This window comes from Falco naumanni, chromosome 4 (assembly GCF_017639655.2).
Source record: "Falco naumanni isolate bFalNau1 chromosome 4, bFalNau1.pat, whole genome shotgun sequence".
In the NCBI taxonomy this organism is placed as follows: domain Eukaryota; kingdom Metazoa; phylum Chordata; class Aves; order Falconiformes; family Falconidae; genus Falco; species Falco naumanni.
Genome location: NC_054057.1, coordinates 1529646 through 1551001, shown reverse-complemented (window position 1 = coordinate 1551001; position 21356 = coordinate 1529646). Strand labels below are relative to the sequence as shown.

General features: G+C 39.3%; 1 protein-coding gene and 1 long non-coding RNA gene across 4 annotated transcripts in view; one reads left to right on the top strand and one right to left on the bottom strand.

The window, feature by feature from the left end:
• The window catches only part of LOC121087829, a 46725-nt gene extending 42346 nt beyond the window's left edge, over positions 1 to 4379 (bottom strand). The window contains exons 1-2 of the long non-coding RNA XR_005827755.1: positions 4112 to 4379; positions 1377 to 1466 (exon numbers count right to left, since the gene is read on the bottom strand). This is a non-coding gene — a long non-coding RNA (uncharacterized LOC121087829). The remainder of the gene's footprint in view (positions 1 to 1376; positions 1467 to 4111) is intronic.
• A 293-nt stretch (positions 4380 to 4672) lies between these two features.
• The window catches only part of DNAJC13 (DnaJ heat shock protein family (Hsp40) member C13), a 55522-nt gene continuing 38838 nt past the window's right edge, over positions 4673 to 21356 (top strand). For all 3 annotated transcript variants that reach the window (XR_005827391.1, XM_040590316.1, XM_040590315.1), the window contains exons 1-12: positions 4673 to 4922; positions 11910 to 11990; positions 15187 to 15262; positions 15755 to 15904; positions 16227 to 16268; positions 17381 to 17581; positions 18673 to 18879; positions 18967 to 19062; positions 19217 to 19308; positions 20107 to 20273; positions 20373 to 20452; positions 20531 to 20700. Coding sequence is in view for 2 of the 3 variants with exons in the window: in XM_040590316.1 (XP_040446250.1) it covers positions 11923 to 11990; positions 15187 to 15262; positions 15755 to 15904; positions 16227 to 16268; positions 17381 to 17581; positions 18673 to 18879; positions 18967 to 19062; positions 19217 to 19308; positions 20107 to 20273; positions 20373 to 20452; positions 20531 to 20700 (1349 nt within the window). In the remaining variant the exon portion in view is untranslated. The remainder of the gene's footprint in view (positions 4923 to 11909; positions 11991 to 15186; positions 15263 to 15754; positions 15905 to 16226; positions 16269 to 17380; positions 17582 to 18672; positions 18880 to 18966; positions 19063 to 19216; positions 19309 to 20106; positions 20274 to 20372; positions 20453 to 20530; positions 20701 to 21356) is intronic.

Sequence of the window (21356 nt, the reverse complement as noted above, 5' to 3'; positions counted from 1 at the left end):
CTCTCCTATGCTCCTTCTTTTTTCCCTGAGCCCCTTGCCTTTATTACAGCCTACTCCCTCTTCAACGCCTCTCTGTGTTTTAGGACATTCCACTGCAAGGGCAGTGTGTCATCAGTGGGAAGACAAAAACTGGGATATCTTCTGTACCTTCTATCACAAAATTGTCCCCAATAGCCAGATATTTCAAAGAGCAGTTTACCTCAAGCAGGCTTGCAATACTAAGATGAAGTGTCCTCAGGATGAATTAAGCATTTGGAAATATTCACTGTTGTATTTTATCAAAATTTCCACTGAACATGGGTGAACACAGTTTTTTCAGATGTACACAACCTAGCTAAATGCAGTCAAAAGAGAAGGTATTTACAGACTTTATGAAATGGTTTCTATTTTCTTTTACATGCAATAAACAACATATTTCTCCTTTACTTTTTCCTTTGAAAAAAATATAAACACACATTTTTAAACAATGTAATTATGTTAATAATTGTTGTGCCATTGTCCATTGCTATTAAGGCTCATGAAAAAACTCATTGTACAATGAATGACATCTGAGATATGAAGTAAATTATTACATTCACTGCACTTATGCCAGATGTACCCACATACACTACTAAGACTGGATTGCAACTAATATTGAAACCTATCTATTGGAAGGTAAAAGAGTTAAAAGATAATACATAGATTATCTTCAAAAGACACACCAAAAATACTGAGTTATACAGGACTATAGGTAGATGAAGAGATCAAAAGTTAATCAGCAGTATTTACTGCATGTATGTAGATGCCAAAATGAAAAGAATATCCAAACAGAAGAGAAGGGCTTGTTCTAGCCAAAAGGAATAGTATGAATATGAATACAGTTTAGTGTGAATCACTGTATTAAAGATGCTCCTTATTAATAATTCAACAAAACTCAGTAACAGTATTGTGAAGCCAATTAGCTTAGGCTGCAGTTATTATCAAGCTATTAGCTGTGACAACAAACAAATATAATTTAATGGGTCTATCAGGAAATATGGAATTATTAATAGTGAGCACCCAGAAATTACCTTTTAATTAATCTCACAGAGATTATAAATTAAATTATCAATATTATCTGCATTTATTTTTAGACAAAATACGTCAAATTACATAAAAAACTTGATTTAAGCTTTGAACTGCTGGCAAATACTCAGCATGGTCTTAATGCACCTTTGGGATGAGAAAGAGTAGAACAAAGACAGATGCAGTAATCTGGGTCTGATTCGCAGGCGGCCATCTGTGTAACCTGTGTTTTGGCATCAGCAACAAATTAGGAGTAAAAGTAAGAAGATTCAGGAAAGAGGTTTTGAAAGGCATCTTACTTTATTGGTTTCAGGTAGGACTTGTACACTTACCTCCCTCTTGCTCCTTTGAAAATCTTTCTGGTATCCTCTATCAGTCAAGTCCTATAATTAGGCATCAAAGTATTATTGTTATCTGGTGACCTAAAAAATACAATTATTAAGCAGATTATCTTAATATCTCTTGATTATCCTACATTTATACTAAGCTGTAGTGTACCATTTACACACAAACTTTAAGACTGGATAGCTCCCCATCACCTTATGGCAGAAAATCAGTAGTTGGTCTGAGTGGATAGTCCTGCACCTTCCTATACTGTAAATATATCGAGTAAGAAAGTGACATAACTATTCGCAATTCTATTAGAAACCTATTTTCTTGGTAGAAAAGGAAGAGTGAAGGAGTCTCTCCTTTCTCCAGAAAGCTGACACAAAATTCTGCCCCGTCATTAGAGGCAGTACTGGGAAAAGGAGTTAACGTGTCCTTTGCTCACTGTGTGCAAGTTGGGTAGAAACTTGTTCTTTATAAACCACAACATATCCTTTTTAAAAATAATAGGAGCTCTGCTACTGTAGGTTGTATTTAAAATCATCATATTTACTGCTGCTGCAGCGAATCCTTGTATAGGCCCTCTAGTGTATTTTTTCTGTGGTGTGCTTGAAGAATTCAGCCATCCTAAACCACAGTCTTTCAGATTAGGTGCTGATCACAGAAATAGCCAGGGGAGTGTTAATTATTTAGTAGTGGACTGGAACTCTTCATTCCTTCCAGATTTCAATAATTGGATGGTAAGGAGAGACCTTGCTCTCTAGACTGGTGGTAGCCTGCAATCTTTTGCAAAAGACAGTATTTAAACTGACAAGGTCAGATTGACATTTGCAGTACTTCTTCACATGAAAGATCTAGAAATAACGAAAATGGGTTCACTTCTCCAAAGTGGACTGAAGCAATTTAGCATTTTATCTTTCAGGAAGGCATCAAACCCGTGCTTTTTTATTCTTATTTTAATAATGAGAATGGCTCTAATATGGTTCCTGAATGTGTGACTGGGAAAACTAAGGGTGAAACAGTACCCATGTCACAGCTAATAATAAAACTGACATTGACGTTAATGGAGTAGGCATTTTGTCCGCTTTCTTTTTAATAGCTTTTTAAAGTAAAATTTTAAACTTTAAAATTAAAAGATTATGTTAAAAATACTTTATTTTGTATTCCAGGCTTTCAACACAACTTTAGGTAAACAGAAAACGCCCTTTCTCTAAAAATATGTAGTACCACCTCATGAGAAAAAATGACCAAGAAAACTAAAATGATGTTGTCTGCACACAATCATAATTTCACACATGCTTTACAATTAAACAATTATGAAATCCTGATCTATTTTAATTTCTGAAAGTCATTTTGCCATGTTGACAATATAATTTCCACAATTTGTTGTCCCAACTGCTAAACACACCTTTCTTGTTTGCTTTTTCTCTGAATAATAATTTCAAAAGTATTCTTTTACTTCCTCTCATATTTTATCACTCTTGATCTGTATCTTCCCTTCCTTTTATCATTTTTCTGCATTATAAACCAAAGTTAATATCGCTACTTACACAAAATCATATCCAAAAATAGTGGTAGTTTATAAAGTAAAACAAACAGGCAAACACATAGTTTATTACTGAAATACTAGCTTGACCAAAATAAATATGCTGAAATATAATCTATGTTGTCTGATTAAAATCTGGCTATGAAAACATTGATTCCTAGTTACATCAATTTCATTATGCAAATATCATTCTTCGTTCTCAAGTAATAAACATCTAACAAGCTGTTGCTTTGCTTGTTGTTTTACCCACCTATATTAGCAACACAAAAAAAGTATTAATACAAAATACAACCCCTCTGAATAAAAGAATTCTCCAAGCCAGCTCATCAACAAGAACAGAAAAAAATTTCTCCAACCCCCCCCCCCAAAACCTCTTCCATGCACTCAGCCAAAGAAACTCTTCCGAATCATATCACCTCCTTCTGAAATTGCATTTCTGCAATTCCTAGTATGTTAATAAAACATGAAATCTTTTTTCCCCCTCAGTTCTGTGACCAAAAGTAATTTATCAGCTTCCCATAAGTAATGTTATTTTCCCATTAGCACTATTTTACAATGGTGACCCAGATTCAGAGGACTAGAGTTATCAAAAGAATGACTTATTAGTATTTAAATATCTTATGTAAAATGTAAGAGATGAAGGGTAGTTTATATGATATTAAAAAATAGCAACACACGGCCTGTGATTTTAATCTTGTTTTTTCTCCAAAATAATTAGCTGCAGTTACGATCTGTTCCTCATTTCTCTCATCTGCAGACTTTAAAAGCACTACTTTACAGGAAAGGCATGGTAAGCTCGTGTGTTCTTCCGAGTCACATTTCAAAATATTTATGTCAATCTAGGCATTTTAATGAGATGGTGGCAAGCTGTTACAATGCTGCTGTAGTTTATAACATCTCTGGGAAATCTTATGTTCGGTACAGAATATGGGAAGTCAACAGAGAGCTTGAAAAGTCCTGTAACAACTTCCGATGGTGGTTAGGCAACCACCTAAATCAGTGCTTCAGCAACATTAATAAGGGATTTAACATTTTTACAACCACACAAATAATACACATAACTTAAAAGCGTACTTTGCTTTTTGACTGTTCAATGTGCCTTTCATGTCCTGATGATGTACATTCTCTAACAGGAGATGGCAGGTTAGCAACATTTTGTATGCAATTAAAGCACTTCTCTCATTAGAGACATACTTCTGTGATGAGCCTGAAACCAGTACCAGGCCTCAAAAATGCAGTAGCAGGATGCCGAAGGCTCGGAAACCTGGCGGTGCTGGAGATGTCCATTCTCCCAGCGCTACACAATCACAAGTCTCCAGGAGCCGGGCGCTCAGGAAACCGCCAACTAGCCCCAAACTAGTTGACCTAGTCTAGACAGACTAAACTCTTGTTAAAATACAACAGAGAGCAAGACGACGAGCTGAGCCACCCAGGGCGACGGGCAACCCCCCAGCCCGCCTCAGGCGACACGCCACCGCCACAGCCCCAGGCACCGCCCCGACCTCTCTCCTCCCGCGCCCGCTCCCGCCACGCTCGAGCTAGAGCCCGCCCCCTGCGGGCCCCGCTCCCAGCCCCCCCCCTCCCCGGGGCCCGCGGTGACGGGAGGCGGCACCCCAGGGCCTTCGCGCCTGCGCACGGAGCCACCCCCCGCTCCCCCCGCCCCGGTTCCCGGCAGGGCAGGGGGCAAGGGGCGGGAGGAAGGAAGCCAGGCGAGGCGGCGGGGCGGGCCGGGCCAGCGCGGCCGCGGGAGGCAGTATATCAGCTGACCGCGTCCCGTGACCGCCCCGGGCTTGACGGCGACTGCGTCGAGAGGGCGGTCTTGCTGCCGGAGCTAAGATGGCGGCCTCCAGAGCCAGGCTCTGAGGGAGCTGGAGAGGTGTAGCGGCTGCTGCCTGGCCAGGTGGAGGGCGAGGGGCGAGGGCTCCTCTCGGTGGCCCTTCACCCTTATTGCGGGAAGCGCGGTGCTGGTGGGGGCAGGTCCGGGCGGCGCGGGCTCCCCGGCCAGGTAAATCTCAGCGGCGGGGGAGGTGAGGAGGCGGTGGCGGCCGCCGCCTCCTTCCTCAGCCCCAGGCGGGACCGCTGGCACCGAGGTGCCGCTGGAGGCCGGGGGACGCGCCAGGCTGCCGGGGCTGCGTGGGGAGCGGGGGCAGGGCGGGAGGCAGCGCGCTGTGTGCCCGGGGGCAGGCGCTGCCGCGGGCGGGGGGGCGAGGGCCGCGGGGCGGGAGCAGCCGGCCGGGGCGGCCGGGATCCCTAGGTGCGGCACCTGTCTTATTATGAGCCATTCTCAAGCCCTTCTCTTCCTGCATCTCCGAGCAGAGGAGAATCTGGGCTTTACTCTATCCACAGCCTGGCTGGTGCTTCACTGAACGTGCTCTGCACCTGATGCAGCTTTTTTAGCCGTGGGGCAGAATTTGTCCTCTTTCCCACATGAATACTAGCGTGTCCGTTCAGAAAAGATAAGTTATATTTTCTCCTCCTGGCCTCAGATGAAAATATACCTATCATGAGATGCTTTGGGAAATAATGTATGAAGAGTGGGAGAGGTGAGGAGGAGATTGCTGTCACAGAGATGACATTTTATTTCTTTTTTGAGTGGTAATAGTATGCCTGGAAAGCATGAACAGAACTGAATGTATCTTTCAGAAAAGCTACCCTTAACGTGCTTATTTTTCAAACAGTTTTTTGATTTCTCTGATGGATGCTTTTTCACTTGCTTTTTGTTTTCTGACAGTCAAAGCAGGTAGGCATGCTGAATGGTTTTCTGTCTGCAGTGAGCTGCCAACAGTGTTCAGGATAGATTTTCCTGTTGGGTGGTGTGGAGCATGCACCTTTGGTAGCTGTACCTGTACTGAGGGCCAAGCACTGGACTGTACACATTTTGTTTGAGGATGTGTGTGTTTCTTTTTCAGCTTAGTGCCCTCAGGCCAAGGGAATGTTTGAGCATGCTGCTTGGGGGAAACGGGCATATAAGTTTATTTGGAGTATTGCTATTAATGCACTTATTCTCAGCTCTGTGGCTGCTTTTGAAGTTAATTGAAATGTATTTTCCCTTTTTCTCTTGTGTCCTTTCACAAATAAGATCTATGGCAGTCAGTCTGAGAAGGTGAAGCTGAGTAGATAGCTGCTTTGTTTCCTGTTACTTAGTACTGATTAAATAATACTGTATTTAAGAAAATATTCCTTGTTTTGGAACTCAAGTTACCAGAAGCTGAAGCCTTTTCTTGATGATTAGAAGGTTGTCTACGTAGGCTACTTGTATGTAGTGAGATATGTAGAAAAGGAAGAAGGCTGTTGAAGGAACTGCCAGTGACTCAAGATACATCTTGGAATTGACTTAAGAAGATGCTGTTCAGACAGTCTGCCGTGGCTTAGTTCAAAATAACAGGACCAGTATTATAGATGTAAAAACTATGCTCGGCTCTAGCCTGCTTCAGTTTGTAGATATGCGTCTTGGTCTAATCCCAGCCTGCTATAGGCAACCAGGTGCCAGAACTCTTAACCAGAAATGAGACTCCTTTCCATTATTACTGACTCTTCCCCCCTCCCCCCAATTGCAACAGATTTCTAAGTGTTTGGACACTCAGACCTGAGTATCTGTCCCTGTGTAATATAGTCTTTCCAGGAACTTTATCTTGTATTTCAGCCTTGCTGGAGTACAGTTCTAAAAAGACTTTGTTTCTTATGTATCACTTGCTCCTCTGGGGGTCATGTGGTATTTTTCACAGTTTCCAAATACATATCGTCCTGAGGGACTGAATCACTGAGCATTTCCAGATTTTAAGTGGTAGCTGGGTATTAAGGGCCAATCTGTGCTTCAGACTGAGCAAATAACTTTTCTTTTAACTTGTGTTTGAGCCTCAGTAAATGAAGATTAGTGAATTAATAAAGTAATCCTTCAGCTGGCATTCAACTGTGTCTTGAAGTGTTAACCTTCAACTGTTTAACCTCTCAATTTGCTTCCAAAAAAACTACTCTTATGCCAAAAAAACCCATAACAATTGTCCTACCTCATTAATAAAACTTAAAGTAGAGCAATATTCTGAGGAAATATTACGGTAAGTTAAACTATGTCTGAAAGGATGACTTTTTTTTTTCTTTTCCCTGATTAGTAAATGAACCTTTTTGTTCTGATATTCACCTGTCTAGCTGGTGAATCAGATTGGTTCATTGGTACAGCAGAATGCTAATGTAGATGGAAAAGAGAAATAACAAGCATGGAAGATACCGGTCCTCAGTGGGGGAAACTGAACAGTCAGATGAAGGATGGATACTACTGTCATCAGCATCATTTCTGGTAGTAGTAAAGTTGAAATTCTCAGCCTGTCTGCATCCTGGACCAACTAAAGGCGGCAAAGGCAGCAATGAGGCAGGCTGCACGAATCCTCTTCTAAGGATCTGGTGGATCTCAACTCTTAGAAGAAGGGCTGTGAGTTTCTGCACAACAGATCAAGAAATCTGGGTTTCCACAGCTAATTAGGCTGTAGTGCTTTAAGAGTACTGTTTAGGGAATAGGGGAAAAGTTTAGTGTTTGTTAGAAAGCATCTGTCTGAGGCAAAACTCTGCCAGTTGGTGCACACAGCAGTGGAAGAAGCAGATGAAACCTAGACAGCTAAAACATTTTGGTGCAGAAAAACTCATTTATTTAAATAACGCTTTTAAAGCTACAGATGAGTAGATGACTGGAAATCAGGCTCCAGACCTCTAAGCTGAAAGGTAGGTATGTAGAACCACAGATTAACAGAACCTTGGGGCTTTTTTCAGTGCTTTACTCTCTTTCCAGTTGGTCCCTGGTTTTATCTTACTGGTATGGCTTTGCTCTCTCAGAAAAGACACACTTGAGCTTGATCTGAGTGTCTGTCTCTGTGTAGTATAGACTTTCCAGGAACTTTACCTTGTATTTTAACCTTGCTAGCATAAGATTTTTTTAAAGAAATGTGAGTTTATCGGCATTTCTCTTCCTCTTTCCCACAAGAAATCTCTGTTTCTAATCAGCATTTCTCTTCCTCCTCCCCTAGTGGAAGAGAATAATAATCCTATGTGGGGCTCTGAAGTGCTACTGTAGCATAAGGCAAACCTTCTGTGAAACATACGGAAGCTTTGTAATTGTAGAGGAATAATATGATCAGGAAAAAAGTCAAACTGAATTCTGCTCTAAACTTTGAACCCATGTTCAGACTTCTGACTTTATACATAAGTGTCCCTTAGTTTAAATAATTACAGCTATGCCTGTTGGCTTGATGCCTCCAAGGTCACAGCTTTGTTTCTAACTCTGGAAGTGTTAGTTTGAGACTGACTTGTTTCTGTTTCCTGAAATAGCTTCTGTTTTCCCACATGATAATTTTGTCTGAAGAAAGTGAAATCCCAGAAAAGTGAATGCAAGTTGAACACAGCTTGTATAATATACCTATTCAGGTAGCTTAAGCTCTGAGGGAGGGGGAGTCCTGGCGGTAGTTCAGGCCCTTTAATTTTAGGGGTTGCCACTTCTGGTATGTGTAGCACATGTGGTAAGTAGAAAATGTGGTTTCAACTCTTTCCCCAAAAAGTTGTTTCACTGCTGCTTACGGTACCACATGAACCAAATTGGAGAGTATTGCTGAACTTCTGTCTATGAAAAAGCTAATTAAAATATCCAGGTATTAGGGGAGTGCTTTAGTTAAGCTCCCAATAGAAGTTGTGAATTGTAGATGATGTTTTGCCTGCAGGAACTTCAGATTACTTGACTACTTTGCATTCAGCATGCTTGCACTCTCTCTCAACCAGATGAAACATGTCCATAAACTGCTCCTTTCAAAGTACTTGTTGCCTCTACTGCAATGGAAGTAGAACAACTGAAACAGGTGTTTCTCTAGTATTAAGCCTTTGAGAGTCGTGAGTATGGGGATATCCAATGGTTGTGCTGCAAAATGTTTGAAATAACATCTGAAGTTATTTTCTATTGGTTACCTCAGGACACTAAGATGATAATAAAAATTGGGGTCTTATTCTGGATACTTTTATGAGTGAAATAAAGAATATAACTCAATTTTTGTGAAGTCCGTGAAGTTTTTAAATGTTTTCTTAATACAGGAAGAAGATGTAAAAGTGACAATAATGTTCTATTGTTTTCGGAAATTGATAGGACTAAGCAGGCTGCTATAGCTTACACTGGCAATATGGCTAAACTTGATTAATCATAAAACCTGATGTGCTCTGCAAAGTCAATGGTTGCACTGTGTCAGGTAATAAAATTACAGTGTATCATACTGTAGAGAGTATAGTAGAAGTGATGCCACATTGATTCTGCCAGAATGAGTGAAGGAAGGTAACTTCTTGGTTTCTTCTAAAATGTCTTTGTCATGAACTATTTTATTTTATCTTGCTCTTGCTGCAGAACCAAAGACAACTGAAAAATGATTGCTGGACTTCAACATAGCAGCTCAGAATACTAGGCTATTGTTAGCCTTGTTCTCTGTTAAACTGCAGGAAGATGTGTACAAGAATTAATTGTTATTAGGTTTTGGCATGTATTGCCTCTGTGCTAGTCTTCTCAGTGGGAGAGATAGTTACAATCGCTGTCCAGAAGCACAGTGAGTAAAGCATCAAAGCTTAGTGACTTTAGTAGTTTTAATCTAAACAGAAAAGCATTGTGGTGAATTTGTCAGTTCCACTGCATGTACAATACTTCATGTGTCAGTAATCTGAATCGTAGATAGTGGTGCTAAAATAAATGGAAGCTGCTAGTAGTTCATAAATGAGTGTTTCTTGGTTCAGTATTGTTAAGGCGTTTGCAAGTGTGAAAACATCCTGCTTTAAATACTCTAAAGCAGGTGGTGTTCAGGTCTGGGAGATTTAATAGAGCTGGTCAGAGGACTGGTATTGGTGAAACTGGAATTACAGATAAATAGATCTTATAATCCCAAACTTAGTGGACTAGTCTTATATGCCTTTTATTTTTATTAATACATTAGTCAATGTCAAGAAAATGGCTTAAAAAGGGAGGTATGAAGATTGAGTACCTTGTAGAGGAATGAAGCTGGGTTAATTAACATTGATAGTATACAGCTGTGGGTTGGCTTCAGGGGCCGTGGGTTGGCTGATGTAGATGAGGTGCAGCTGTGGCTGGTTCTGTTAAGTGGTTGAGAGACAATGAAGAGAGAGCAGCCGAGGAAGAAGCAAGAGAAGAGAGAGCAGGCCCTGGATGAAGCGAGATAGGGAGAAGGCAGCAGAGGGACTGGCATGAAGAGTGTGTTGATATGAGATGGTAAAAGACCTTGTTGCAGCCGGCTGGTTTGGAGAGTGCTGTGACAGTATCTGGCTCTTCATTCTGAAAAATAACTTTAAAACACATCAGATCTAAAGCGTCCTACTATACAGTAAGATCTGTGTAGTTTGAACAGTGTACTGTTCTGATGCTTATCTGTGGCAATAATAATACAGTATAGTTCTTAAACTGAGCAAAATGGAGAACTTCAGGAATAATGCTGTTGGATATCTTACCCTCATGAAATTTTATTTCCAAAAACCAGATTCAGAGAATTTAGCTTGTCACAAGTCAGTGGGATATTAACTCTGAAAACCTGACTCAAAGATTGAGTCATTGAAATACGTAAATACTGCTTTTCTCTTTTTTTTCCAGAGGCAGTACCACAAGTTCTTTTCAGTAGGTAGTGATGGTTGTGCTGGTTTTTCACCCGAGGGAAGGAATTCTCAAGTTCATTTCAGCCAGGCTATCCATTCTTCATGTTTGTGACTACATAACTGCTACAGTCTCTGCCCAGAAAGAAAATAGCCTGAAGTTGCAGAGGGTAGAAATTAGCAATGAGCTAATGTTACAGGTCATCCGTCCTAAAATGAGAGGTCTTCCTTTGCCAAACCAAGTGGTTAGCTGAATGTAAAAAGATAACTGGAGTTGTGGTCTAACTTTTCGTGGGGTGCTGACCGGGATTGGATTACTTTAGTGTTGCTTCAGGCAAGCTATGAATATGAATTCTTGCACATTAGTTTGTGTGTGATGTTTTGGGGATGCTACCACGTTAAGGGTGTGAACCTGAGAGTAGTACCAGTCTGCAGTCAAGAACAGGGGAACTTGTTTTGACACATTCTGAAATAAAACCAATGCTGTAGCAGTAAGCCTGAGTGACAGCTTTGCTCTTGCAGCTTAGTCAGGGTATGTCTACTTAAGTGCCTTGTATATGTAATAAAGCAAAGTGAAAAGGAAAAGCAGCTCAACATGCATCCGTTTTACTCATGGAAGGTTGTGTGTAGTGTTCAGGAGCATTCCTTGGAACTTAGAGCTCCTAAAGCAGTGATCTAGTCAGGCAGTTAAGGGCAAGTTTCACTAAATTCTTAGAGAATAGGTATTCGTGTGTGAAATAGGCATGTCAGGATGTTATTGGTGGGATTCCTTAAGCTTTTAAAGTAGAGAAAGGGTACTTAGCTCTTCAGCCATAATTCTTAGCTAGTAAGTAAACTTCTCAACTTCAGATTCCATCTCAGACTGGAAAATAACCTGTTACATGTGTCCAGGTTTTTCCTTGCTGTGTATTTAAAAATTGCAATAGGAATATGGCTTAGCTGGAGTTGTGGAGTCAGGGTACTCAGTTTTTTTATTACACATAATTCAGAATATTACACAATTTCCAGGAGTTAAGCATTCTTGAAAGGATATAGAATTTAATTGAATCTGAATGTGCGAAGGTGCAGCAAAAATAGTGTGATTGAAATAATATGGCAAATAATGGGGTGTAAATTACTGTAACCTGGTACTGTTAGAGTAACTAGTGTAACAAAATCAGTGGGGAAACAATTTCATGTTGAACTCCATGTGCAACTTAGTCTGTGCATTGCTTGATAAACCTAAGTATTCCTAATATTATTTTGTGTGGAATTGACCAAGCAATGACTTGAATGTTTAAAAACGAAGTCTTTCTGTCTTGAAGCATATTGATGATTAGTGAACTTTGGTTTTAAATGAAAATCGTGGGTACTAACAGGATGTCTCTTTTGTTTTCAGGTCTTGGCACAGAATGAATATAATCAGAGAAAACAGAGATCTTGCTTGTTTCTACACAACAAAACATTCATGGAGGGGAAAGTAAGTAGTTTCAAGTTTGGCGTTTTTTTTAATGTGTGAGACATGACTCTTCTCCATTATTGGATTTAACTGCGTAGTTCATGTATTGATGGATGAAAATTGAACTAAAGGCTCCTGATGCTCAATCTCTGAACAGAATGTACCTACACTAGAACCAATTTGGATTTAAACACTTAATTTTAGCCTTCCCCTGCACATGTTCCCACACTTCAGTGTAGCTCAGAAATGGGCCACCTGACATAGCTTCTCAGTCTCTTGAACTAATATATAAAGCACCAGTTTCGAAGTGGAAATGCTTCTCAGAACAGGGTCTTGGAGGAGTAGTGTCTTACAGACTTTAATAGATGAGGCTTGCTAGTTCACACATACACTTAACATGTTGTCTAATAGATTATCTATTAAACTACTGAGATTTTAAAGACTTCTGTTAATAGAAATAAACTTCATCCCTAATGGGGGTCTTGGATCTAAAAATGAATTTTCAGTGATGCTTCTGACTGCAAAATTTAGGGAACTTCTAATAAAACTATCCATTAAATTATCATAACTGGCATCTGTCACGCAGTGTTTGAAATCAGCTGTTACGCATACTTTTTAAGGCTTCATAGGAATTTCTTTGGTATCCTTACCCATTGTTCCTTCTCACATGCATAGTAGCACTGTGGAACTGCTATCTAAACATCAACAGAACAAAGAGGGTACGTTTTCTACACCTCAGGAGCATGACTACTGCTTTATTTTAGTAAGAGGTGATGTCTAAATCTGTTTGTCCAGTAAGTTGAAACTGGCACTCTTTGGCTGTATGCTGATAGATAGTTAATGAATTCTTCCTATCAAAGACTGGGAATGCTGGGAAGGAAAGGAGGATGGGATTGCAGGGAGTGGCAGCCACAGATCTTTCTCGATTGTGCTTTGAAGAACTATGAGATGGTTTCAGTGTCTAATCAAAAAGCTTCTTGCCTTTGTGTCCGCAAAAATTAAAGCCCTGGGTAGTTTAGAGTCCAGACTAGACTGAGCAGTTGTCTGAGGACAATCTTTCCTCTGCCCAGACAGATTCTTGATTGACCTGAAATAAATAGCTTAATATTTAATTTTACCGCATTAGAATTCTAGCTAATACTTGTGTAGATTCTTACCTGAGTTAAGATCCATGCATTTGAATTAGTGTGGGCATGGGTAAATAAAATGTTTCCTTTAGTAATGGTAAGAGTAGTGATGTGGGGTATAACATTAGAACTGTTTGTCCCTTTTAATCCTTCGGTTGCCCAGCAGACAATACCGGGTGCCTCTATCTGAAGTTTCTAAGGCATATGTGCAAATCTAGCGTGCATGTGATATGAGCTACCTGGTGAAAATCAAATACATAAACTCTGATTTCTTCTTTTGCCCAATGCCTTCCATTAAAGAGCCTGTTCCTATGTGATGCAAGCTGCTGAAGTTAGAGTAGTATGAACTTGAAGTCTGATGGTAACATTCTGATAAACTGTGAAGTCTTGCAGAACTTCAAACTAAGTCTAAAGACTAAATCGGAGGCTTAGTTTAAAAACTCAATGGCACTTTTCACATAATGAGGGGAAAGGCATATCTAGTGAGTAGTTGTCTTGTGTTGCAGCAGAAGCTCACATGGCTTGTAGTAACCTTCTATATATTCCTATACGTATATATAAGAATTCCTAATTCCACTCAGATCATAGTTACACATTCTCAGTATAATCTGCGGACAACATAAAAAGCAGGATCTTAATGTGTAGTGCTAAACCAGCCTGAATCACTTTGAATATTTGTATGATTTATCACACTGCTGAATGAGGGCTGGGTACATGGCAGAAAATGAGAAGTATTTTCTAGTAGTGCAGATGATAATGCTCCAGTGTCAGTCTGTAGTTCTGTAAAATTAATGAACACTGTCCTTCTCTTAAGTGTGATGGTATAAAACTTGGCTAGCAGGTTCATATTGATTTAAAAAATGTAACTTTTGACTTCTACAGTGCTTCAGAGAAACTAGTGAATAGGCAATAATAGCCTTTTTACTAGGAAGAGCACATTTCCTTCATATTCTTCTTAAAACAGCCTGGCGTTAGACTGTACTTCAGTGTAATTTGAGATAATTAACAGTAGAATCTTCAAGGCCTGGAGGTATAAATACCTTCTTACATATTTAAAGGTGAAGTTCTGGGCAAGAATATGTTTAGGCTGCATCTAAGAACTGACTTGGTAGTCTCCTCTGTTCACGCAACAAGACTTGGATTTTCTGAAGTTGCCTAGGGAGACAAGATGAAGGAAATGGTAACTCAGTAAATCTGCTGTTCTTTCTTGCTTTCCTTGTTGCATCACATATTAAGAATGCTGGATAATAAATATGCTTCTTAGATATTGAAGTGCTGGCTTGAGCATGAGGGAAGAAAAAGAAGGGGCTGTAATGTTTGGCAGATGTTCTTCAATTGTGTGTGATCATGGCAGATCCTTATTCTGCCACAAAGCACTGTGAAGCTCTGAAGTATGTTAAGTGAGTAAACAAAACCTTATGCAAGTAATAAAGTGCTTTATTACTTGTGAAAAGTTCTTTAGCACAGCATAAACAAGAATACCTACCGAAATTGTGTAACATGAGGAGAGGAAGCAGTTGATTTAGATCATAACAAAATCCTCTGACCAAAGAACTGGAGCATTTTTTGACAAGCTGAATGTAGTGGAATTATTAGCAGCCAGAGTAACTTCAAATGTTATGCTTCATTACTATTACTTCTTGATCTGCATCCTAAATAAAGAAAATTTAACTACATGGAAAAACAAATAGGTTTTTCAAACAGATTAAACAAATTTAAGGTGGCAGGTCACTTCAATAGTACAGATTTTTCTAAGTTTTGAAGAAAATAAGCACTTCTTAATTCCTAGATAAGCCATTACTGGCCCAGATGAGTTTGAACTTGGACTAATTTGAGTAATAATGGAAAATGGTAGGGAAAAGTTATGTGTGAAGAAATATATTTAGTAGTATTTAACTTGTATGTCCCTTTTATTGATATATAGAGAAGAGGAGCTTAACGTATTAAAAGGGCAAATTGCAAACTAAACCCAAAGAAAACTATATCCATTTCCTACCAATAATTTCTATATAGCCTCTTAATATAATTTTTGCAGTTCAGCGGGGATTTTTTGTGACTTCTGGAGAAACTAACTCTCTTCTGTATTCTAGATATAAACGAGTCTTTTCAGTTGGAACCCATGCCATCACCACATACAATCCCAACACACTAGAAGTTACAAATCAGGTAACTACCATTTTTAAAGTTGGTTTCTGACTTAAGTTCATTATTCAGAGTGAACAGTGGTATTCAGTCTTTAGAAGCTATCTAGTCTGACAAGATCTTGGCAAAGCCAGAAGGTATGGCAGCAGTTACAAAAGTACACATAACAGAAAGCTGGTGTTGCCTTTACTAACTCTATGAATATCCAGTGGGTTTTGTACTTCTAGGCAGTTTGTCTTTATTGGCTAATAAGTAGTAGTTTGCTTCTGGGTGTGCTGTTCCGAATGAATGGGGCTAAGTTTGATCACTGTAAGGCTATGTCCCTGAAGGGAGCTGGGACGTTTATTTACTTTGCGGAGTATCAAATAGGAAGTTCAGGCTAAGGCTGTCACGTAGACTGCTAGCTATTGTCTCATTACAGTAACTCAGTTGTTACAGGTACTAAGGGGTTTTGAGTAGATGAGATGTAGCTTTAAAATTACTAACAGTATAACCTAATTACTTTCAATTGTCTAGTGGCCTTATGGAGATATCTGTAGCATTTCTCCTGTTGGAAAAGGACAAGGAACAGAATTTAGTCTCACTTTTCGCAAAGGGAGTGGAAAAAAGTCTGAAACACTTAAGTTTTCCACAGAGCACAGGACAGAACTCCTTACAGAGGCACTGGTAAGAATTTTTTTCTTGGCTATCATTACATTTTGTGGTAGCTTAATAAGTTTTTTTTCCTTATATAAAAAGTATGAAAGCAAGTTGTCTTAGGCTGTTATCTTAATGACTTGATCTAGTGTCAGTTGCAGCAACTAGTGTATGATTCTTAAATATTGAGTAAAATTAGAAATCCTGAATATATTAAACTGCAGTGGAGTGGTGAGCTTTCAAGGAGGCTTAGTTTGAGTTTCTTAAAACAGGGTCAGCTTAAACATAGACTTCCTGCATGGATTTGCTATCATATTTGCATTCACTCATGGTTAACTTTTTTAAAAAACAGAGATTCAGGACAGACTTCTCAGAAGGAAAAATCACAGGACGGGTAAGTGTTTGGCTTGTCTGCATCATGTGCAGTTTAATGAAATGATCTAAAGACCTAAACTTCTACTTTGTTCATGTATATTATGCTAAATATACTACCTAAAATAGCTGTTGTAAATTTGAATCTGAAGTCTTGCTTTGAAAAAAAAAATAGAAGTTTGTTAAAAAACAATGGGAACCTTTTCAACAGTGGAATATTTTGAGTTTTCTTCATTTGACCTGAGCCTTATGGTGGTACACTTGAATACTCTGAATGTTACTCTCAAATAAAGGCCTTTGCCTTGTGGAGCTCTTACTTGGAGAGAAGAAAGAAGAAAAACATAAGTTTTCATTCATTATTCAATGTTTACTACTTCCAGCACTTCACTTTCTAACTAAATAGTTTTCTCTGTAACATCTTGAACACTTGATGTGGGAATATTGTTTTCCAGGAGGATTTCTGTAGGACAAATTAAAGACAAGATTGCCATTTAATGTATCTTGGTAATATGGTAACAAGCAAAGCAGACAGAGCTGGACTTTATATTTGGTGTTATGTCTTCTGGTCACAGAGGATAGCACTTAACGTAACTTGAAGCATTGTATAGAATAAATCTTAATTGATGAGTCTAGTAATGTTGCTGGAATATGGGGGTCCCTTTTGCCTTGCTGTAGTTTAGAATAGATCTCTAACTTTTGGTGGTTTCATTGTCTGTATTTGTAATGGAGTATGACTGCAGGAGATGAAAAATTTGCACTGTAGTGATAGGTTTACTTTAGTTTGATTAGCTGAGTAACAGTATCTGATGCAATAGCTATTTCCTTGTCTAACCACAGCACGTGTAGTCTGTGAGTAGACAATCTTCTGCAGTGGAAGAAACTTATTCCCTTTTGGAGTGGCTGTTCCGGGATTGCTGTTCTCACTTCAAAATGGATTGTTTAAGGGATGACTTCCTTGTCAGTTGACAGCTACTTTCCTTTGATTCGTAGTGTTCTTAACATAGATAGGAGCATTAAGGAAAATGATTTAATTTTTTTGAACTTTACACCCACACTGCTTACTAGATGGGAAAAGAGCTATTGCTGTGTAGTAAAGGAGTGTGTGTAGATGTCTAAAAGTAGCTCTCTCTGCAGAGGTATAACTGCTATAAACATCACTGGAGTGATTCAAGGAAACCTGTGATTCTGGAAGTGACTCCTGGAGGTATTGACCAAATTGATCCTGCAACAAATAAAGTCCTGTGCTCCTATGACTACAGAAACATTGAAGGCTTTGTTGATATTGCTGGCTATCAGGGAGGCTTCTGTATCCTCTACGGAGGATTTAGTAGATTGGTGAGTACTAAACCAAAACGTCTTGGTATGGTGCTTAGGATGTTTAAGCTGCATATTTAATAATGAGGATTCAGCATAATTTGAACGTACAAGTATGCATGTCTTTGGAACTCGGCTGTGGAGCCTCAAGGCTTGTGGACAAGTTTTAACTAATTTCCTGTAAAAAAAGAGGTTTAAAAAACTTTTGAGAGCAATGTGTTAGGGTGTTTTTGGTTTTTTTGCTTATTGCATGTTTAAAAACTACTGAGCATAAAATGCCTAGTTACTTATATGGGATAGTGAATAAGAATGTAATGTGAACATGGGAGTTTCCTGACATTTCTCAAAGCTACAAAAGTGACAGGTAGTGTTGCTAATCTATTTGACTAATACAGGGATTTTATGCAGAAATATATTGATCAATGGTGATGTTTTCTTTTTAGGCCTGTGATCTGATACTCAGCAGCTTTGCTTGGGAGATACTGTGGTGTAATGCTGGTTTCAATCTTAAAAGGGTTTCTGTGTGCTACACTGCAAGCAGCATAGTAATTCTTACAGGAATTAACTTACAGTTACCAATGTAAATACAGCTATCTCTGTCACTATGAACAAGATAGGACTGTGTTCTCTAGGTCAGGGTTTCCATGTCTTACATACTGCAGCATGCTTTTCTCTTGCATAAAACTAGCAATATATAATGGATCCTCTAGATCTGTCCTAACCTTGCCTAGCCGGGCTGGATAGCAGCCCTTAGAGACAGCAGCTAGGGCTACCACTGTGGTTCCTGGCTCCTCATTCCTGCCAGGCTGTCAAGTTCTGTTGCCAGGGTGGACAGGCAGGTCGTGCAGACCTTTAATGGCAGCAGGAGTAGCTGCTATAGATATTTTTTTCCCCAAAAGGTAAATGTGAACTAATAGGGGATCTCTTGTGTAATAATTAGCTCCTCTCTTTATACCATGCACTTATCAAAGTCACGCCCAGCTGCTGGGAAGATTGGCTGCTGTTGGGTTGATTGTCTGCTGTAGGGTATATAGTGGAGGATTATTTATGGAACTGATTTCTTGAGCTATACCATATTTTTCACCTGCTTTTTTTCTTGTCAAAATTTGCAGCACCTGTTTGCATCTGAGCAGAGGGAGGAAATTATCAAAAGTGCAATAGAGCATGCTGGCAACTTCATAGGTATCTCGCTGCGGATAAGGAAAGAATCCCTAGAATTTGAGCAGTACTTGAATCTACGCTTTGGAAAATACAGCAATGATGAATCTGTAACATCTTTAGCAGAGTTTGTTGTTCAAAAAATAACACCTAGACACTTGGTAAGGGTATTGAACTAGACCTACTTGGTTCCTCTTAAGTGCTAAGTACTCTCTTTCCTAACATGCCTTTTCTTTTTCTTCTTTAAGGAACCTGTGAAAAGAGTACTAGCTCTTACAGAAGCTTGCTTAGTTGAGCGGGATCCAGCTACTTATAACATTGCAACTTTGAAACCTTTATGTGAGGTAAGGAGCAGCCTTTCTTTTACAGTTTCTATTGGAAGAAGTGGTACTAAGATGATAATAGCAGGCATTTGATAGTATACAAAAGATGGCCTTAATTTGTAGGCTAGATAAATAACTCCACTTCGTGAATGTGACCCTTATTTCTTTCTTTTAGGTATTTGCAATAGTATGCGACTATGAAAATCCTCAGCTTTTTACCATTGAATTTATCAAAGGACAAATTCGGAAATACTCTTCAACAGAAAGGTAACTGGAGCTCCTGTGGGTTATAAATTCAGATGGAAGTTGGCATTGTAGTGCTTCTGTTTTCTCAGCTTCCATAAACTCTGACCCTTGTAAGTGTTAACTCAAAGCCTTGCTATTCTAGTGGTCTGCTACTTAAAAATCAAGATTTGTAGGGATCTAAATCTCTTCCATTTACCTTCATCCCAACTTAAGGAAATCCATCCAGAAGTTTTCTGATGAATATGTAAGGGTGTTGAACAGTTAGATGCAGCCCATTTCTCCTAAGCAGTGTTGTTCTGTGTATGTTGAACTTGGTTAAGCAGTATATCTGACACAAGGAAAGAAAGCACAATGTAAGTGATACAGAAATGTGAAGGCTGTAAATCCTTTGAGCTGTGCTGTCTGCTTGGGATAGCCTTAGTTGATTCTATTTAAAACAACCAACTGAATAGTCCCTGAGTGCACTTGCAGTTGTAACATAGTCTAATCCTGCCAAGTGAGGTTTTGCAGAAGGCAGAGGGATGAAGTGGCTTGCAACATTTGTAACTCATTAACAGGTAATCTAGAGTTGATCCCTTTAGTGGAAGGCTGCAGCTGGCTATACTGGGTGTAAGGCAGCTCTAGTCTTACAGTGACTAAAGGAACGCTTGAAAGTTAATGATTTCTTCCAGAGGTGTAGCTATTTGCACTAGTCTTGGTAAGAGATTCCAAGTATTGCTGTCTTTCATTCTGTATTTGAATTTTTTTTTGCCTGTTTTTCTTACCTTGATTCTCTGGCATTGCTTTAAATTATATTTGTATTTCCTTCTCCCAACCTAGAGATTCTCTCCTGGCTAGCTTGTTAGATGGAGTGAGAGCTTCTGGTAATAGAGATGTTTGTGTGAAAATGACCTCCACACACAAAGGCCAGCGCTGGGGATTGCTTAGTATGCCTGTAGATGAAGAAGTAGAGAGCCTTCATCTGAGGTTTTTGGCTGCTCCTCCAAGTAAGCTAACGCATATTACCTGGTTTTATAGTATTCTTTAAAGCATCCAGATATTTAGTCAGGTACTGTGCACTTAACTTCTATTATGTCTTCTTCCAGATGGTAACTTTGCAGATGCTGTGTTCAGGTTCAATGCTAACATTTCATACAGCGGGGTACTACATGCAGTTACACAAGATGTAAGAATAAGTCCTGTGTCCATCCTCTTAAGATGTTGTTAATCCATAAAGGTATTAATAATTATTTCTTAACCCCAGGGTCTGTTCTCAGAAAACAAGGAGAAACTAATTAATAATGCCATAACAGCATTGCTTTCACAAGAGGGAGATATTGCAGCATCTAATGCAGAGCTTGAAAGCCAATTCCAAGCAGTAAGACGACTAGTGGCTTCAAAAGCGGGCTTCCTTGCCTTTACTCAGCTTCCAAAGTAAGTGAGAAGTCTTTTCAAGCTTGGAAGTAGTAGGTGAAAACAACTCTTATGCTTTTGATGTCTTAGTTTTAAAACTGAGAATTGAGAGTTAAGCCTCACTTTTGAAAAAGCCTAGAAGAATCTGTACATGTTTGTTTGCTTCTAGTAGTATGAGGCTGTCATCAGGCTTTAACACAAGTTGAAAATCCCAAATGATTATTAGTATGTAAAGCTATCCTTTGCTGCATACTCTCTGCCTTGAGTCAAAAATGGTTTAATGTTTTTCCTAGTGGAAAAACTTCAAGGACAGATGAAGGTGCATTTTAGAAGTAGGCGGTTCTTCGTTCTTAAAGAATGTTGATGCCATTACTATCCTGAGTTCAATACAAGATAAAATGTGATGTTAGGAAGCAGACTTGAACTCCTACAGTAACAACAGGCTACTTGGAGTTTGTGTCTTAATTGGACGACGTAAGAAAGCAGAAAAATTGCCTGATGTTCTCCTGAAAACCAGAAATACTCCAAAGAATTTTTCATTGTAGACTATGGGGCAACTGAATGATGTGAAGAGTAACACATGTACTTAGTCTGAGACCTTTATGAAGTTCTGTTTCTCTGTGAATAGTGTCCTATATTATCACTATCACGTAACTACAGAAATATCTTTGTTTTGG